This window comes from Tiliqua scincoides, chromosome 1, assembly GCF_035046505.1.
Source record: "Tiliqua scincoides isolate rTilSci1 chromosome 1, rTilSci1.hap2, whole genome shotgun sequence".
Lineage (NCBI taxonomy): Eukaryota > Metazoa > Chordata > Lepidosauria > Squamata > Scincidae > Tiliqua > Tiliqua scincoides.
This window is the reverse complement of record NC_089821.1, coordinates 125,424,762-125,441,203: the sequence shown is the minus strand read 5'-3', so window position 1 is coordinate 125,441,203 and position 16,442 is coordinate 125,424,762. Positions and strand designations below refer to the sequence as shown.

Below are 16,442 nucleotides of genomic sequence, written 5' to 3'. Positions count from 1 at the left end.
GAAACATTTCATGCAGAATAATAAACTCTTTTATTTGTAACACAGGCCTATAAAATACTCATCTAGAGAAATTTTTAAGCTGCTTATTTTTTATTTTAAAAGGTTTTACAAACCTTTAAATTCATAAAACAGAACAAAAATAGGAAAAGAAAACAATAAACAGACAATAGAATACTAAGGGCCTGTTAACTGAAAAACTTATTCTGAACTTGTTATTACTTTTTAGGGTTTTAGGTTCCAAGCAACCAAGAGACAGTACATTTAGGTCAAGTTCCAGTTCACTGAAAAGTCTTGAAACTGTAACACAGGCCTACAAAATTGAGGGTCAGAAAAGTTCTTCCCAAACTTTATGATGGTTTGATATGAATTTGGGGTGTTGATTCCAAAAATGGCATCTGTTTTGCCCTATCACGTCTAGTTTTGGAGATATAGTATAGCCTCATTAGTGAATGGTTCAAGCAGATTCCTCATGAGGAAGCCATGGTGTAGGATTCCTCATGAGGAAGCTGCTTGAACCATTCACTAAAGAGGCTATGCCATGTCTCCAAAACTAGATGTGATAGTGTAAAACGGATGCCATTTTTGGAATCAGCACCCCAAATATACCCAGGAATTGGTGTAACGTTTAAGGAAGCAAAATGTGTGTTGGCCTGTGTAATCTATGGCAGTGGTTCTCATGTGTTCTCACTGGGACCCACTTTTTTTAGAATTTGTCAGGACCCACCAGAAGTGATCTCATGCCCGGAAGTGACATCCTCAAGCAGGAAAATTTTTCACAATCCTACCCACACTTACCCAGGAGTAAATCCCACTTACTCTCATTGTTAAAAGAATATACAAAGTAGCCTGTTACAAATACAGAGCTGTAACATTTCCCCAGATGCAGTTACATACCATGGTAGCATCAAGTCTAATATATTAAAAATAAAATACTGAAATGAATGGAGACCCACCTGAAATTGGCTCCTGACCCTAGTGGATCCTGACCCACAGTTTGAGAAACACTGATTCTAAGGCTTTCATGGCCAGTACTATGAATGTTGCAGTAAGAATTGTTCAGGCTTATTGGCCATAGTCTATGAAGACTTTCATTTCTGAATGTTTCACCCACAACTATAGTGGGCATTTCAAAGGACTAGAAGTGAGGACTCTGTAGGCCAGAGGCTCACTGGAGACTGGGGGCTTCCCGAGGGCCGCAAGTGGCCCCCAGGTCGGAGTTTGGGCACCCCTGCTTTAGATCAACAATTCCCAAACTTGCAGGCTTGCGACCAATCTCGTTGTCCACAGTGGTTTGTGGGCTGCCGCCCAATGCCAGGCCAGCAGACATTATGAGGTATGACATGGAAGTTGCTTCCAGGTCATGCTGGTGTGCAACGTGCATCACTGGTCACACAGTGCTATGTCACACCCCATATTGCAATGCATTCCCAAACTGTGGGTTATAACCCAATTTCTGGATGGTTATAACCCAATTCCCAGAAGCAGCTTCTGTGACATGTGACATGATACCTGCCAAATTCCTGATTGTGGCAGGCCACAACCCACCAAAAATCAGGTCATGACCCACACTTTGGAAAACGCTGCTTTAGATGCTTAGAATCTTGATTTGTTCAAAGACAATATGGCAGCTGTTGGACAAGGGAGGAGGACAGACAAAATGGATAAGGTGTTTTTTTTTTTAAAGTGCCAAGGAGCACTTCTATAGACAAAGACACAGTGACTTAAGGTAGTCAGAAATCAATTTAATTCTACCTGGCCTCTATTCCATAATATAACAACTTCTGAAGCAACCTTCCAGTTTGCAGGTGCCTTTCTGGCACCTCTGAAGGCCTTTCCAAGGCCCTGCAGTGTGTTTCTGATGCCTGTAGAGACCTCTGCAGACCTCAGAACACCTCCAGACAGCAACTGGAGAACACTTATTTATCTGCAAGTTTCAGTGTCCATGGGGGAATCGGAGATACAGGGTTCAACTGCACCACAAATACATCACTGATACAGAGGTCTGAATGCCAGTGAGTTGGCAGTGGGGTGTAAGGACAGGGAAGGAGGGGAACAAAAGTTCCCTTACCTTGAGGAGACCTCTGCGACTGCCCCTCCACCATAAGATTCAGAACATGTTTTGTTGGTAAGACTGCATTGGCAAGGCAGTTTCAATAGGATTGGGCTGTTTCTAGAGGCTTCTAGAATCTGCTTTACACATAGTTATATACCCCTCCAAAAAGGCCAACACCTTTTTGATTTCACTGGTGGACGAGTAACTGCACAGGCATGCCCAGGATACTACCCCATTGGAGTTTGTCCACTGTTGTCTGGAACTCTCAGCAAGTTGGTCATTGTTTGTAAGCTTCTTTTTGCTAAGACATCACTTGAACATCTAACTATTCTTTTGCCTAATATACTTACATTTGTACTTGCTTTTACTTACTACTACTCCTTCTGTATATCAATAAACAATAGTCACACATTGTATGGCTCTCTCGTTATCCTTCAAACCTGAGCAACACAGAGTCAGCCTCGACACTGACATTGTCTCCACTTGGACTAGAACGTGCATTCTAAGGGGTCACACTGCCAAAAGGCCCATGTTATGCGTGTGTAGATCATGATTAACTGAACATTAAATCATGCATTCTCCAGTGGAATCTCCATGGCAGGGTCAGTCCTTGACATCTGGGAAGTTCCTCCCTCTCAGGCAGGCAGGTCAGGTTACAAAGTCTTCCTGAGGGGAGGGGCTCCCTTGATCCCCCAGACTGACCTTGCCTCTAGGCATAGTAGGTTGGGTTTTTTCTTGGTCTGTAAGTAGCCTTTTTCCACAGATGTCCCTCTTGATTCTTGTCAATTTGCTGCAAGATTCATGGCCTCTGCCTTAGTGGCTAGAAGAAATGCCTAGCTCTGACATTGGGATGTTGATGCAGGTTCCCAGGCCAGATTGGTTGTCCTCCCCTTTGAGGGGAATAAAGCTTTTTGGGGGGCACAATATCCCATTCTCATTGAGAATAGGGGTCAGAGAGAGGTTTTGCTCACTCTTCCAAAGGACAATTCCAAATATAAATAACACCAGTCCTTTCATGGTCACAAGCTGTCCTGTCATCCCAAGGGTCAATCCAAGTTTAGATCTCAGTGGTCCAAATTTAAGCCCCATCATCCCTTGGGCAGGTCTCCAAACTCTGCATCCTCCAGCCAGAGCATAAAGTCTAGCAGATAATGCAACACCTGATGCCAGGCTTGCCTTTGAATCGGCCTGGGTAGGTTAGTAGGACCCCATTACAGGTCTTCTTATACTGATCGGGGAACAGAGATTAATATGCAAGTCTTCTTATGGTAATAAATGGGGTGCTTTGGCAGTTTTTTCTAGCACATCAAGAGGCACTTTAAGGCTTTCTTGTCCCTCAGCTGTTTGGGCTGCTGATAGAAAGGGAATGGGTTACTCCCTATAAGAGCAAAGCAGACTGGCTGAGTCGCCATAAGATAGAGCAGGCTGAATGGTAAATTCACAGCCAGGTGTTCTCATTGCTGAACAGGAGGTCCAGGCCACTGGTGCTAGACCTGTTTTGTAAGGCAGCACTTCAACCATCTGATGAGATTCTTTTCCAGGGGGAGATGCCAAGACTTGACAGGAATGGACAACCTTCATCTCACTTGGCTCTGAGGTGTTCTGTATGCTTTCCTTCCAATCAGATGTCTTCCGAAGGTGTTACTAAAGATAACACTAGAAGGGGTTTCCAACCTCAGTTCCAACCAGCCTTTTCATCTTCCACTGAGGTTGAACCTGCTATCTCAGGCTCCCAGCATCCATCCTAAGATAGCGATGCTGCAGCTAACTGCATGGAGCTCGAGCAACAAACACTGTCCTAAATTAGATACCGGGAGTTAGTTCTCAAGGCTTGCTGATAGGATGGCCATCTACAGAGTTTATAATTCTACCCAGTTGGTGGGCTTGGTCCAGCCAGAGAAAATTAAAGTGAGGGAGCTCTTAAAGTTCCTTTAGTCAGGTCTGGATAAGGGTACGGCCACTCTAATATGTATTCACAATTTCATCTATTTTGAGGTATCCTGAGGGTTCCTAACCTCATGTTAGAAAATTCATTAGTGGAGTGGCCTTGATCAACCCCCCCTCTAGAGATAGTGACCAGGGCTCCTTTGTGGGACTTAGATCTAGTTCTCAAGGCATTAACACGGCCTCCTTTCAGGTCTACGGCTACTTGTCCTTTACGTATTTTTTTCCCTAGAAAACTGCCTTTTTTAGTGGGAATAACATCACTTAGATGGGTGTCTGAATTGACAGATTTTTCTGTAGCTAGGACTTGTGTCTGTTTCAGAAGAACAGGGTGGTTCTCCTCACCAACCCTACTTTCCTCCTCAAGGTTAATTCTGTGTTTCCCAGATCCTGTCTTTCTTTCTGAACCCTTCATCCTAGAGAGAAGGACTGGCACACTTTGGATGCGTGCTGGACTGAGAGTATATCTCCAGAAATTCTATCTTCAGGCACATGAAAGCTGTTTGTAAGGCACAAGGCAAATGAACAGGGACTTAAGATTTCACCATCCACCATCTCCAGATGGGTAAGGGATGCAATAGTGGAGGCCTACAGTGCTCATGGAAGGGAGACGCCTCAGGGCATAGTTGCTCATTTGCTAAGGGGTGCTGCTATCTCTAGTATTCAGGGCATTTTTTGTCCTTGGAGATGGTTTATAGAGCAGACACCTGCAGCTCCCCCATATGTTCATGAAGCACTACTAGGCAGATGCCTATGCTTCCAGGGACGCAGCCTTTGCCAGGCGCATGCTGCAGAGCATAGTTTCAGATGCTTCAAGCAGTTCCCACCCTTGGGGAGGCACGACTTGGGCATTTCCCAGATGTCAAGGACTGATCCTGCCATGGAGAGACCACCAGAGAACGGGGAGATTTGAGGTCACCTGTGAATTCCCCTTCTCAGTGGTCTCCATGGCAGGGTCAGTCCACCCACCCTCATAGCCTGAAGCATATAAAAAAAAGACAACAAACACAAAACAATGAGGTGGTAGAAGATAAGGACAAAACATCCCTCTAACAGGTCCTCATTAGGTCCCTGAACTGGTGGGGTACACTATGGGCCTAGTCTTTTTTGGTTCAGAATGATGCGATTTAGGTCATCCGAGTTCATCCAGATAGCCTTTCGACACATTGGACTTCAAGGATGGACATCTACCTGAGCAAGTCCAAGATAGAACTGATCTGGGGAGGGGCCATCAAGACTTTTGTAGTCTGGGGAATTGAGAGAGCCCCTCCCCTCAGGAAGACTTTGTAACCTGACCTGCCTGTCCGAGAGGGAGGAGCTTCCCAGATTGTCAAAGACTGATCCTGCAATGGAGACCACCGAGATGGGGAATTCACAGTTAAGCTCAAATCTCCCAATTTTCCTGTGACACAGCATTAACTAAAACACAGATATTCAGAGCTCTTTTCTTCAGCAGCCACTTTGGCCAAATCATTCACTGAATCCTAATTTGTTGCAGTCCTTCATCTTCAGTCACACAACCTGTTTTTTATTATGACAACTTTGGTATATAATAAATACAGCAACATTAATCCTGGTCCATATACTACATATATTTTCTATTAAATTTAACATTAGCTAATCCCGCCCCATTCAGCAGAGCTTAGGCTGATGTTCATAAAGTTTTATTATAACAATCCTACTAGTAACTTGCTCAAGGCCACCCCATAAGTCTCATGGCTAGGGGTGTGGTTTTGGGGTAGTACTTTTTCCAAAATTTCTTGATTAAAATAGCAAATTGTGGTGTTATGTGTTTTTGTCCCAAGGGCATATTTTAATAAATTATAATTATAATCACTTTAAAAATGTACCAGGAAGGTGATATAGATGAATATAGTGTCAGCATATGCAACCACAGCATTTTCCAGAAATTAACACCAAAATGCTGTGTTTCATGTTTTCAATCAGATACTTTAACATCAAAAAGGCGGAATTTGTATTCTTATGCATTTTTAACAACTAAAACACACCCCTTACTCATGGCTGGTGGGGAACTCAACCTGAGTTTTCTGCAACCAAGCTCAGCAGTTCAGCCACTATACTACACTGGCTGAAATGACATATTTTGTGACATATTTTCACATATGTAAACATGTCACATATTTTGTGACAAATTTTGAGCGGCTCTCCTTTGGGACAGAAAGTGGCCTTTTGTTGCAATATAGTTTGGTACTCCTGATGCAAGCTTCTTCCTTTCTATATTTCCCTTGAAAAAATAATGCCCATAACAAATGGCACAATTATAAGACACCAAAAAGCAAAAAATAAATGGGCAAACAAAACCATATTTAGTCCATTGTAAGCAGATGTTTCCCAAGAATAATTTCGATTATATTAGGGCTGCAGACGTTGACACTTTGGCCAGCAAAAGAAGCAACTTTATAGTCTTCCTGAACTACTTAGTTGTTGAGCAGCAAAGTGGCTCTTTAAGCAACTGTTCTCTTCACAGTTGTCTTCACAGAGAAGAAGGACAGAACAGGAAATAACCATTGCTGCCCACCATTCTTTGCTCAGGGGAGCATCAGCAAAGGGTCAGCTGCTTGCAAGAGAAACTTCACTGCTCAACCAATAACCCAGGTATAAGAAGATCAGAATGCAGTTTTCTTAGCTTCCAACAAGAAGCTGACGGAACATACCAAGATCTAGGTCTACAGAGCTTGCATCCTGAGTACACTTCTGTACTGCAGCGAGTCATGGACTCTTCGCTCACAACAGGAGAGGAAACGGAACGCTTTCCACATGCGCTGCCTCCGACGCATTCTCGGCATCACCTGGCAGGACAAAGTTCCAAACAACACAGTCCTGGAACGTGCTGGAATCCCTAGCATGTATGCACTGCTGAAACAGAGATGCCTGCGTTGGCTCGGTCATGTCGTGAGAATGGATGATGGCCGGATCCCAAAGGATCTCCTCTATGGAGAACTCATGCAAGGAAAGCACCCTACAGGTAGACCACAGCTGCGATACAAGGACATCTGCAAGAGGGATCTGAAGGCCTTAGGAGTGGACCTCAACAGGTGGGAAACCCTGGCCTCTGAGCGGCCCGCTTGGAGGCAAGCTGTGCAGCATGGCCTTTCCCAGTTTGAAGAGACACTTGGCCAACAGTCTGAGGCTAAGAGGCAAAGAAGGAAGGCCCATAGCCAGGGAGACAGACCAGGGACAGACTGCACTTGCTCCCAGTGTGGAAGGGATTGTCACTCCCGAATTGGCCTTTTTAGCCACACTAGACGCTGTTCCAGAACCACCTTTCAGAGCACGATACCATAGTCTTTCGAGACTGAAGGTTGCCAATATGAGGAGCTCACAAAAATCAGTAAATCATTGCTGATTCACACTGCCACAGCCACTTACAGGAAATCCACATGCCTTTCAACTATTAAAGCTATCTTCTTTCATTCTACCTGAGTAAGTACAATCCTTCAAAGATCAAACACGGATAAAGGTTTCCTCTGCAATAATTTGAATGCCTAAAATTTTATTATATGCTATAGTACTGTAAACATGAAAAAGCAAGAAATAATAACTCAGAGTCAACATTCAAGAGCAGAAGCCAAAGGAACATGTGTGCACTGAGGTTGTTCAGGATCCCCTTCCCAAAAATCCATTTCCAAAAGTTGAGGGATTCTCCAGGACAGCATTCAGTATTTGTCAGGAAAGGTACCACAGAACAGCTACAAACCAACCAAGGATAGTAGCTCCTAGTGGTTAACACTAGCATACAAGATAATAAATATGAAGCACTCTGCACACTTTGAAAGTATACAAATGTTAAACATTACTAGAGAAAGCATCATGTTCTTCACTTGGGATACATTAACAATGCTAACTAAAGATGCTTCTTATGGTGGAATGTTGGTGAACAAGACAGTTGTGATCAATGACAAGGTTATCAGTATATTTACAATAATTAATAAGAAACATTGAAAATGAGCATTTGTGATTCCTAGAATGCTCTCTTCAAAAAACAGAAATCAGGGTTGGCACTGAATTTCATTCATAATCAGGAACAACACTTGATTATGCAGCTCATAATCCATGAGGTGAGATGTAGCAAACTGCATCAGAGTAGATTGTAGGGACCAGGAAGGTCACAAATTCAGGATGTCCTTCACACTAATTCTACCACCACCACTGCCTCTGTCCAGATTGCCAAAGGCATGAACCACACTAATCTGCTTTCTGTCCACAAAAAGCTAGCTAGATCTACCTCCTTACCGTGCTCCTTGCACTGTTTCCTCAAGCTCATTTCTGGTTTGCAAAAACTGCACAAGGAGAATGGTAAGAGGTATTTTTGGGGAGCACGTAGGTGGCTGCAGCAGACCTGAGATGGCATCGGATGGCATTGTACGGCATTCCAGGTCACTGTACCCCTGTGAAACACCCACTGTCTCAGATAAGCATCATATATCTCATGTTTAGGCTCACTCATTGCTGAGACACTGAGGGAAAAATCAGTTGACAACGAGCATGAAGTTCTAACAAAGACACAGAAGAAACTGAAAAACTAAAACCAAATTGTAAATTAATCTGCTCTTGATTCATCTGAATTAAGTTTATTTATAGAATTCATATCCCACCTTCTATCCCAACAAGGGGCACTCAAGGCAGCTTTAGATCTAACTAAACAAGGTCAAAGTTAATCTTCTGTTAGAAATCGACTGTCAAAATTCACATTTCTTTCCTAACCTGCCTCTGAACACTATGGCCCTATTCAGCTAGAGTTACTCATGACTATGTTCCCAATGGAACGTTAATACTATTTTCATGATTTGGTCATGACTATCCTTAGATGAATTAGGACCTATGGGTTTTATTTAAGTGCCTTCCTTTTAAAGATTCAAAATTTAGATCTGTAAAATATATGCCATCAAAAGAAATTGCCCTAACCATGCTGCTACTGTAGAGTTTTTCTTTTGATTAGCTGGTTGGAGAACAAAGGCCTCTAACAAAGCAAGTAAAACATGGTTGTACTCCAGTGTTGTTTTAGTGGTGGTAGTCATAACTGTGACTAATCTCAAGGATTATTATTCAAGAGAACTCCTGGCATTTGTACAGCCTCAAGAGGGTCTCATGACATCATAACTTCCTATATTTTGTCAGACATGCCTTTCAGTGAGGTATGAGGTATTACAGATCTGCTAACCCATCATTCTTAAAGTAAGACAATCTCTTAAGAGACATGACTATTCTGAGTCACTGTACAGTATGCTCCTTTTTAACAGCCCTACCTTATTGTGTTTTTGCTGGTGCCTTGTCCTAGTATCCAAGATATGGTAAGGGCTTTCAGAGTCTCTGTTAAGATAATATACAAGTCTTGAAGGCAATGTGATTTCTTTCTCGAATGCACTGCTGTGACTGTTATTTTTACTGCTACTACTGTTAGACTGTTGAAATGCAGCATCTTCATCTGCCAGTGTTCTTTGTATATCTCCCGCAGTTTCATTCCAATGCAGAGCTAGGGAAGAAAAACAAACCTACCGTGAATTCATAGTGGAACTAGACATGTTTACAATATGCTTTAAATTCTTCTAATTTGGTTACAATGAAAAATACAGTTACCTTCAGGAATCCTGTAGGATTAATTAGAATATGTATAAGCACAGAAGTTATAATGTACTAAATTTTAAACAGTTTTCACATCATACATTTTAAATATACAAGAACTAAAACCTTAAAGGAGGGGGGAAATCTCTTAATGGAGATCCAACCATCTCTGACCTTCTTTCTGCAATCTGTCCACACAAATACTGGCCATGTATGTGCATCTACTACAAACAATTTAAGCCCTAAGTCCATGTGTACTGAATATTAATCAATTCCCTTTACATAATGGCCACTTTTCCATAGCCTTTTAACTTTTAAGACATACTTTTAAGCACACTAACAAAGAAAGAACCAATCAGTGGAACTTACTTCTGAGTAAACATGTTCAACTTCAGGGTTAACTATACATGTCTTTGCAGACAAAATTCCAGGGTTCTCACACACCACAACCTCCTTTCCGTTTGCAAGATGTATGCTCCATCTGATTAGCAATACAATAAATGAAGAACTCAAAAATTACATCCTAACAATAGTCCTCATTCTGTTTGTTATAGCTAAGATTCTCCACAAAAACAGCAACCTGCCAGTGCCAGTGAGAAGCAACATCTCAGAACTGAGTTGAGGTGTGGATGAGCACCTTGCCTCAGTAGGGAAAAAAAAAGAGGAAGAACATGGTCTCAGGAGCATGCAAAGGCAGATGGAACAAACACTTTAGGAAAAATAGCTGCAGACTGAAGGAAATTGAGGAGAAATATGATGCAAGGTGAAGAAAGTCTCAGGGCTTTGTTGCAAAGTGAGGTCAAGAACTTGCTGGAGAGAGTTAAGACTGCCTCATCCTTCAAATTAAATGGAATTCTTTCCAAGCTAGAAGACAGGCTGAAACCTCAGCTAATTCGCGCAAAGGGGACCACACACATGAAAATGACATCCTTTGCTAGTAAACAGATTGAAGCTCTCGAGTCCAATGCATCTGCTTATGTCACTGGTGAAGCACAATGCTTTCGAAACAAGGTACACGAGGAAATTTAGAAACAAAAAGAAAAATTAGAACATGACATTGAAACAGAGTTTTCTGAAGCTCATAATAAGCTGAAGGAAGTAATTAATTCCCTGGTGATTCCAGCAATCCCCAGTGGAAATTTTCAGAATTAGTTTCCAGCCTTTGCCTTGCCTCAGTTGAAAGGTTTCAAATGCAACTGAAAACTGCATGAGAAGACTGAAAACTGCATGAAATGAATTAAAGTAGTAACCAACATGTCAACTCCTTCTGTATATTCTTTCTTCCTGGTACAATTGCAATGCAGGGGGATGGTGGGTGGAGGGTAAGGAGGGTGTTATTTGCACAGAAGGGGGTCTGGTTCTGGTTGGCACAAAAGTCACCCAGGTGTTTTCAAAGCAGCACCCAGGGCTGTGATGGACAGAAGAGACTAACATTTAACAGCCCCATCCTATGCACGTCTACTCATAAGTAAGTCCCATCAGAGTCAATGGGGCTTGCTCCCAGGGAAGTGTGGACAGGCTTGCAGCCTCAAAGCCCCATCCTATGCATGTCTACTCAGAAGTAAGTCCCATTAGAGTCAATAGGGCTTGCTCCCAGGGAAGTGTGGACAGGCTTGCAACCTCAGAGCCCCATCCTATGCATGTCTACTCAGAAGTAAGTCCCATTAGAGTCAATGGGGCTTGCTCCCAGGGAAGTGTGGACAGGCTTGCAGCCTCAGTGCCCCATCCTATGCACGTCTACTCAGAAGTAAGTCCCATTAGAGTCAATGGGGCTTGCTCCCAGGGAAGTGTGGACAGGCTTGCAGCCTCAAAGCCCCATCCTATGCATGTCTACTCAGAAGTAAGTCCCATTAGAGTCAATAGGGCTTGCTCCCAGGGAAGTGTGGACAGGCTTGCAACCTCAGAGCCCCATCCTATGCATGTCTACTCAGAAGTAAGTCCCATTAGAGTCAATGGGGCTTGCTCCCAGGGAAGTGTGGACAGGCTTGCAGCCTCAGAGCCCCATCCTAGGCATGTCTACTCAGAAGTAAGTCCCTTTAGAGTTCATGGGGCTTCCCAGGAAAGTGTAGATAGAATTGCAGCCCCATCCTATGCATGTCTACTCAGAAGTAAGCCCCATTAGAGTGAATGGGACTTACTCCCAAGAAAATGTGGATGTGACCGGGCTGTAAAGAGGAGCTGGGGTGGAGGAGGAAGACCCGGCCAGTGCAGGCTCTGACACGGGGAAGGGGCGAGTGCAGACCCCCGAGCCCCTCATTCGCCGCGCCTGACGCTGCACAAAAGGCAGGCGGGGGAGGGGGGCGGTGAAGAGCCTTCCCGTGCAGAGGGACAGCAGCGCCCGCACTCACCAGTGGCCGCGACGACCCGCCAGCTGCGAGGGCGCCCGGGGCTGAAGAGCAGGAGCGCCAGGAAGAAGAGGCGGCAGAAGCCGGGCTGGGGCAGCCGCGGCGCCGGGAGGCTGCTGCGGCCGGCGCCGGGGAAGGGCTGCGGCAGGGAGCTTGTGCCGGGCGGCTTCATGGCTCATCGCTTCCCCGGGGTGGAGGCGTGCGGGGCTCCCTCGGAGGGGGCGAGCGGCGGTCACGGCGCCTTCTGCCTCATGCTGCGGCGCCGCGCTCAGGTCCTCTCCTCTTCTGCGGCTGCGGAGGCTGTCGCGGCACCTGCCCGCCTCGCCCCTCAGCGGCGGCAGCGCCACGCCTCGCCTCGCCCGGCTGTCCGCGGCCGCCGCTCCCGTCAGGCGCGCGCGCGCACCCCCCGCAGCCGCTCTGCCGCCTTCTGCTCCTCGAGGCCCCGCGCCCCGCACAGGGTGACGTCGGCAGGCACAGCCTTTGTCCCCCACCGCACCGGCTCGCCCAATCGCCTGGCGGGGGCGAAGGCTGGGGAGGGGTCGCCTCCTGCGCGCCCCTCTGGCCTGTGGGCTGCGAGAGGCAGGAGCCGCGGCGCGGCCTCGGAGGCAGCCCCTCACGGCGCCAGGCTCCTGCACTCGGGGCTCCCCCACGCCCTTCCCCTCCCCCTCGACGTTTGCTGCAGAGACAAGCGCAGAGCAGAACCAGCTGCACAGGGCCCCACCAGCCTCGGTGGCGTAGCTGGAGGGGGCGGAGCACTCGGCCTGGCAGGGAGGTGGGCGAGCGGCCCTCCCTTCGGAGCCATTCCCGGCGGGGGGGGGGGGCAAAACGGAGCCGTACGGCTCCGTTTTGCCCCCCCCCCGCCGGGAATGGCTCCGAAGGGAGGGGCCGCTCGCCCACCTCCCTGCAGGGATGAGCGCTCCGCCTCCCTCCAGCTACGCCACCGCATCCTTGCCAGCTTTCCAGCCCTTCTGCAGCTGCAGTGCAGCCCCCAGGCAGGGAATGCATCTTCTCCATAACTGCCCTCCCACCACAGGATGCAGCGCAAACCCCACTGGCACGGCTGCACCAGGGCTGCAGAGCTGGACAGGATTGGGCCCTCGCTCTCTTTAATGTCATGAAGACGGCCCCGTACCTATCTGTTCTTCTCTCTGCCTGCCCTGTGCAGGGTGACCCGATGCAGTGGAGGACACAGCGCCTGTGCCTTTAACCATTCGCAGAAAGAGGGAATTTGGGCAGGTGCAGCTCAGCATGGAAGGGTTGAAAAAGCTGCTCCTGCCCATATTCCCTCATCTATACAATGGTTCAGGGTACAGGCACTCTGTCCTCCATGGCATCTGGTCTCCCTGGTCCTCCCACCATCTCTCTCTAAGCTGCTTCCTGAAGGTGAACAAGTCATTAGGAAAAAAATGAACATCTGCAGGGAACAGATTGTGGAGGAAAAAAAGGGGGAGGGAATTGACTTCCATTCAAAGAGCAAGTTAGAACCTATAGAAAATTGGTAGGAAAAGTGTTTCTATAGATAGGATTATAAAAGATGTAAAAATATCACGTTGGGTGGTCCATTCCCCCCCCCCCCCATCAACACACTGGTTTCAGGCTTCGAATGTGAAAGGCTTGAAAGAGTTGACTCAGGAGAATTTGATGTTGGTCTGATGAAATATAGAGAAAGGCTTCTGCTTTCTCTTCTCATTGCACTGCTGCCGTAGTGGGAGAAGCAGCAGCTGCTGAGATTCTCTGTTCTACACACAATGCAAGAACAAAGTAACTAATCATGTTTGGTGTTCACCCTCATGACAAGCTTGTGAGATATGTCTATCAATGTGAAAACCAAGACTGACAGTGAGTACCTTGCCAGGATTGCACAGTCAGTGTCTGGCAGACGTGGGATAAACCAAGATTCAGGTTTCTCTGTGCATACTGAGCCACAAAACAGAAGAAAGCTATGGATTTATTTTCAAACAAGAGCCTAATATGTCTCTCACTCCTACACAAAGCATTAGCCTTTCATAGCACAATCATATGGTCCAGTAATCTTGCTTGAAATCATTTAAAGATCACATAAAGTATGCCACAGTAACCATTATATGCAGGCATGCAAATGGATGCATCTGAATGTTGCAATGTTTGGGTACTCTTGCCCTTATCACTTTGAATGGGCATGAGGGACTGCAACATTTCAAGACACTAACAGCACCGTCCTATGGAGGTCTATTCAGAAGTAAATCCAGTTGTGTTCAGTGGGGCTTACTCCCAGGAAAACATGGACAGGATTGTAGCCTAAGAGGCATGGAATTGCACCCAGTAATATTTGATTGGGATGTCTTGTTCACTAGTTTTCTTCACATTTAGGATCTGATCAATCTCTAGTTTTGGCTTACAGCAAAGTTTTCACAGAGGAACAATGACCAGTGGTCTGGATGTAGTGAGTCATATGGTTATATGGTTAAGATGGATTAGTTAAGAGTAGCCGTTTGTTTGGGGCAGCCCAATCCTATCCTTCCCTAGTGCCCAGGGCTACAGCAGCACCAAAATGGCCACTGGTATATCCTATGGGGCCAGGGAAGCAGCGCCTGGTCTCCTCAGGGTAAGGGAACAAACATTCCCTTACCCTATGTAATACCCAGGTGGCCCCAATGGGTCTCCTCAAATTTGCGCCTGCTATTGAACGGACACAGAACTGAGGAGACCTGTGTTAGGTTTTGTGGTCCAGGAGGGGGGTTAGATACGGCAGCCTCGAGGAAAGGGTACAAACATTCCAATATGTTGAGGAGGCCTCCATGAGTGTCCTCCCCCACAGGATGAAGTACATGCGCCATTGGCATGGCTGCATCAGCAATGAAAAGTTGGATAAGATTGGGCCCCGAGTCTTCTGTTTGTTGTATATGGTGCTCTACATTTTAGAGATCAATCTGAGAGAATTCCATCTTTTGGGCAGAGAGCTGGATTGGGCTAGACTTTCCAGCTTTGTGCCAGATGTCTCTGAGTAGATACTGCAGGATCTTACTGTATTCAAGCAGTGTGCAGCACTCCTTTTTAAACAAGCTTCCACCTTTCATTGCTGTGCAGAAAATCCTCAAAAATGTGGCACAAATTTATCCTAAAGTTTCCTCAGCCAGAAATAAAATACACGTCGACCACTTTGGTTATGGAAACAAAGCTGCACTTCAGTGTGAGAAGAGCTCAGTGCAGCAAAGATAAATCTGCTCACTTGGTCTAAACTGGCACCACTCCATCAAAGGTGCCAACTGAACATAGGGGTGTGAACTGTCAGAGCTATGCAGTTCCTTTTAAGTGCTCCTCACCCTTCATGCTGCCACCCAGCATTCCCAGGACAAACTACGAAGGAGATGAATATTTGAAAACGATAAATTTAGCTTCAAAGAAACACTGTGAGGAACCTGTTCTTTGTATTCAGGCTATGGCTGCAGACATCAAGAAACATTTAGGCAGTGTCTGCTTCAGGGAAAAACAGGCTGTACCTCAGTAAACACTTCAGTAGCATCCCAAAATAGATTTGCTTCTTTTTGTGGGCAGGTCTCATAATTTAGAAGATACCGATTCAAACTGACTTGTAATTCCCTTTTGGATCATATTAATTTAGATGAGTTAAAGGAACATAGCTCAGTAATTTTCAACCAGCTGGGAGTGAAGGAACCAAATGTTCTTTAAAATAATAATTGGGCAGGGGGATTGTGAATTAAAAATTCTACTTTCATTCTTTTAATAAGATAATCATAATAGTGCCACTAGCTGATGGCCACTTGCTTAGAGGGCTTTTTCAAAATTAGGATTTTGGGGAAAGAGCCATGGCTAAGTGGAAGAGCATCTGTTTTGCAGATGATCCCAGTTCAATCCCCAGGACCTGCAGGTAGCTAGGAGAAAAATTCCTGTCTGAAACTTGGGAGATTTGCTGCCAGTCAGTGTTGACAATGCTGAGCTGAATGGACTGTATCAGTATAAAGCAGCTTCCTATGAGGATTAAGCAAATGCATGATCAGGATATCAGTTGCTATTAGCCATAATAGCTAAATGGACCCTCTGTGTTCAGAGGCAGTATACCACTGACTGCCAGATGCTGGGGTGAAACAGGAGAGAGCTCCCACCATCTTGTGTACTTCCAGAACATTTGGCTGTTTGCTGTTGGAAACAGAATTCTTGACTAAACAAAGCCCTATTTAGTGCACAATCCTAACCCCTTATGTCAGTGCTTTCCAGTGCTTTCCAACATTGACATAAGGGCAATGCAGCTCTGATGTAAGGGAACAAACATTTCCTTACTTTGAGGAGGCCTCCGTGAGTGACATCCAACTGCAGGATGCAGCACATGTCCCATTGGCACCACTATGCCAGTGCTGGAAAGCACTGACATAAGGGGTTAGGATTGTGCCCTTAGTCAATTGGAGGCTAAATCCTATCCAACTTTTCAGTTGCTAGTGCAGCTGTGCCAACGGGGCATGTGCTGCATCCTTTGGTGGGAGGGGGGGCAGTCACAGAGGCCTCCTCCAGGTAAGGGTACA

The 16,442-nt window shown here is 45.7% G+C and overlaps 1 protein-coding gene across 1 annotated transcript in view; it reads right to left on the bottom strand.

The window, feature by feature from the left end:
* The window catches only part of ADAM23 (ADAM metallopeptidase domain 23), a 105,683-nt gene extending 92,478 nt beyond the window's left edge, over positions 1–13,205 (bottom strand). The window contains 4 exon segments of the mRNA XM_066621966.1: positions 9,265–9,491; positions 9,596–9,606; positions 11,929–12,601; positions 13,058–13,205. Coding sequence (XP_066478063.1) covers positions 9,265–9,491; positions 9,596–9,606; positions 11,929–12,601; positions 13,058–13,205 — 1,059 coding nt within the window.
* Between the last annotated feature and the right edge of the window lie 3,237 nt (positions 13,206–16,442).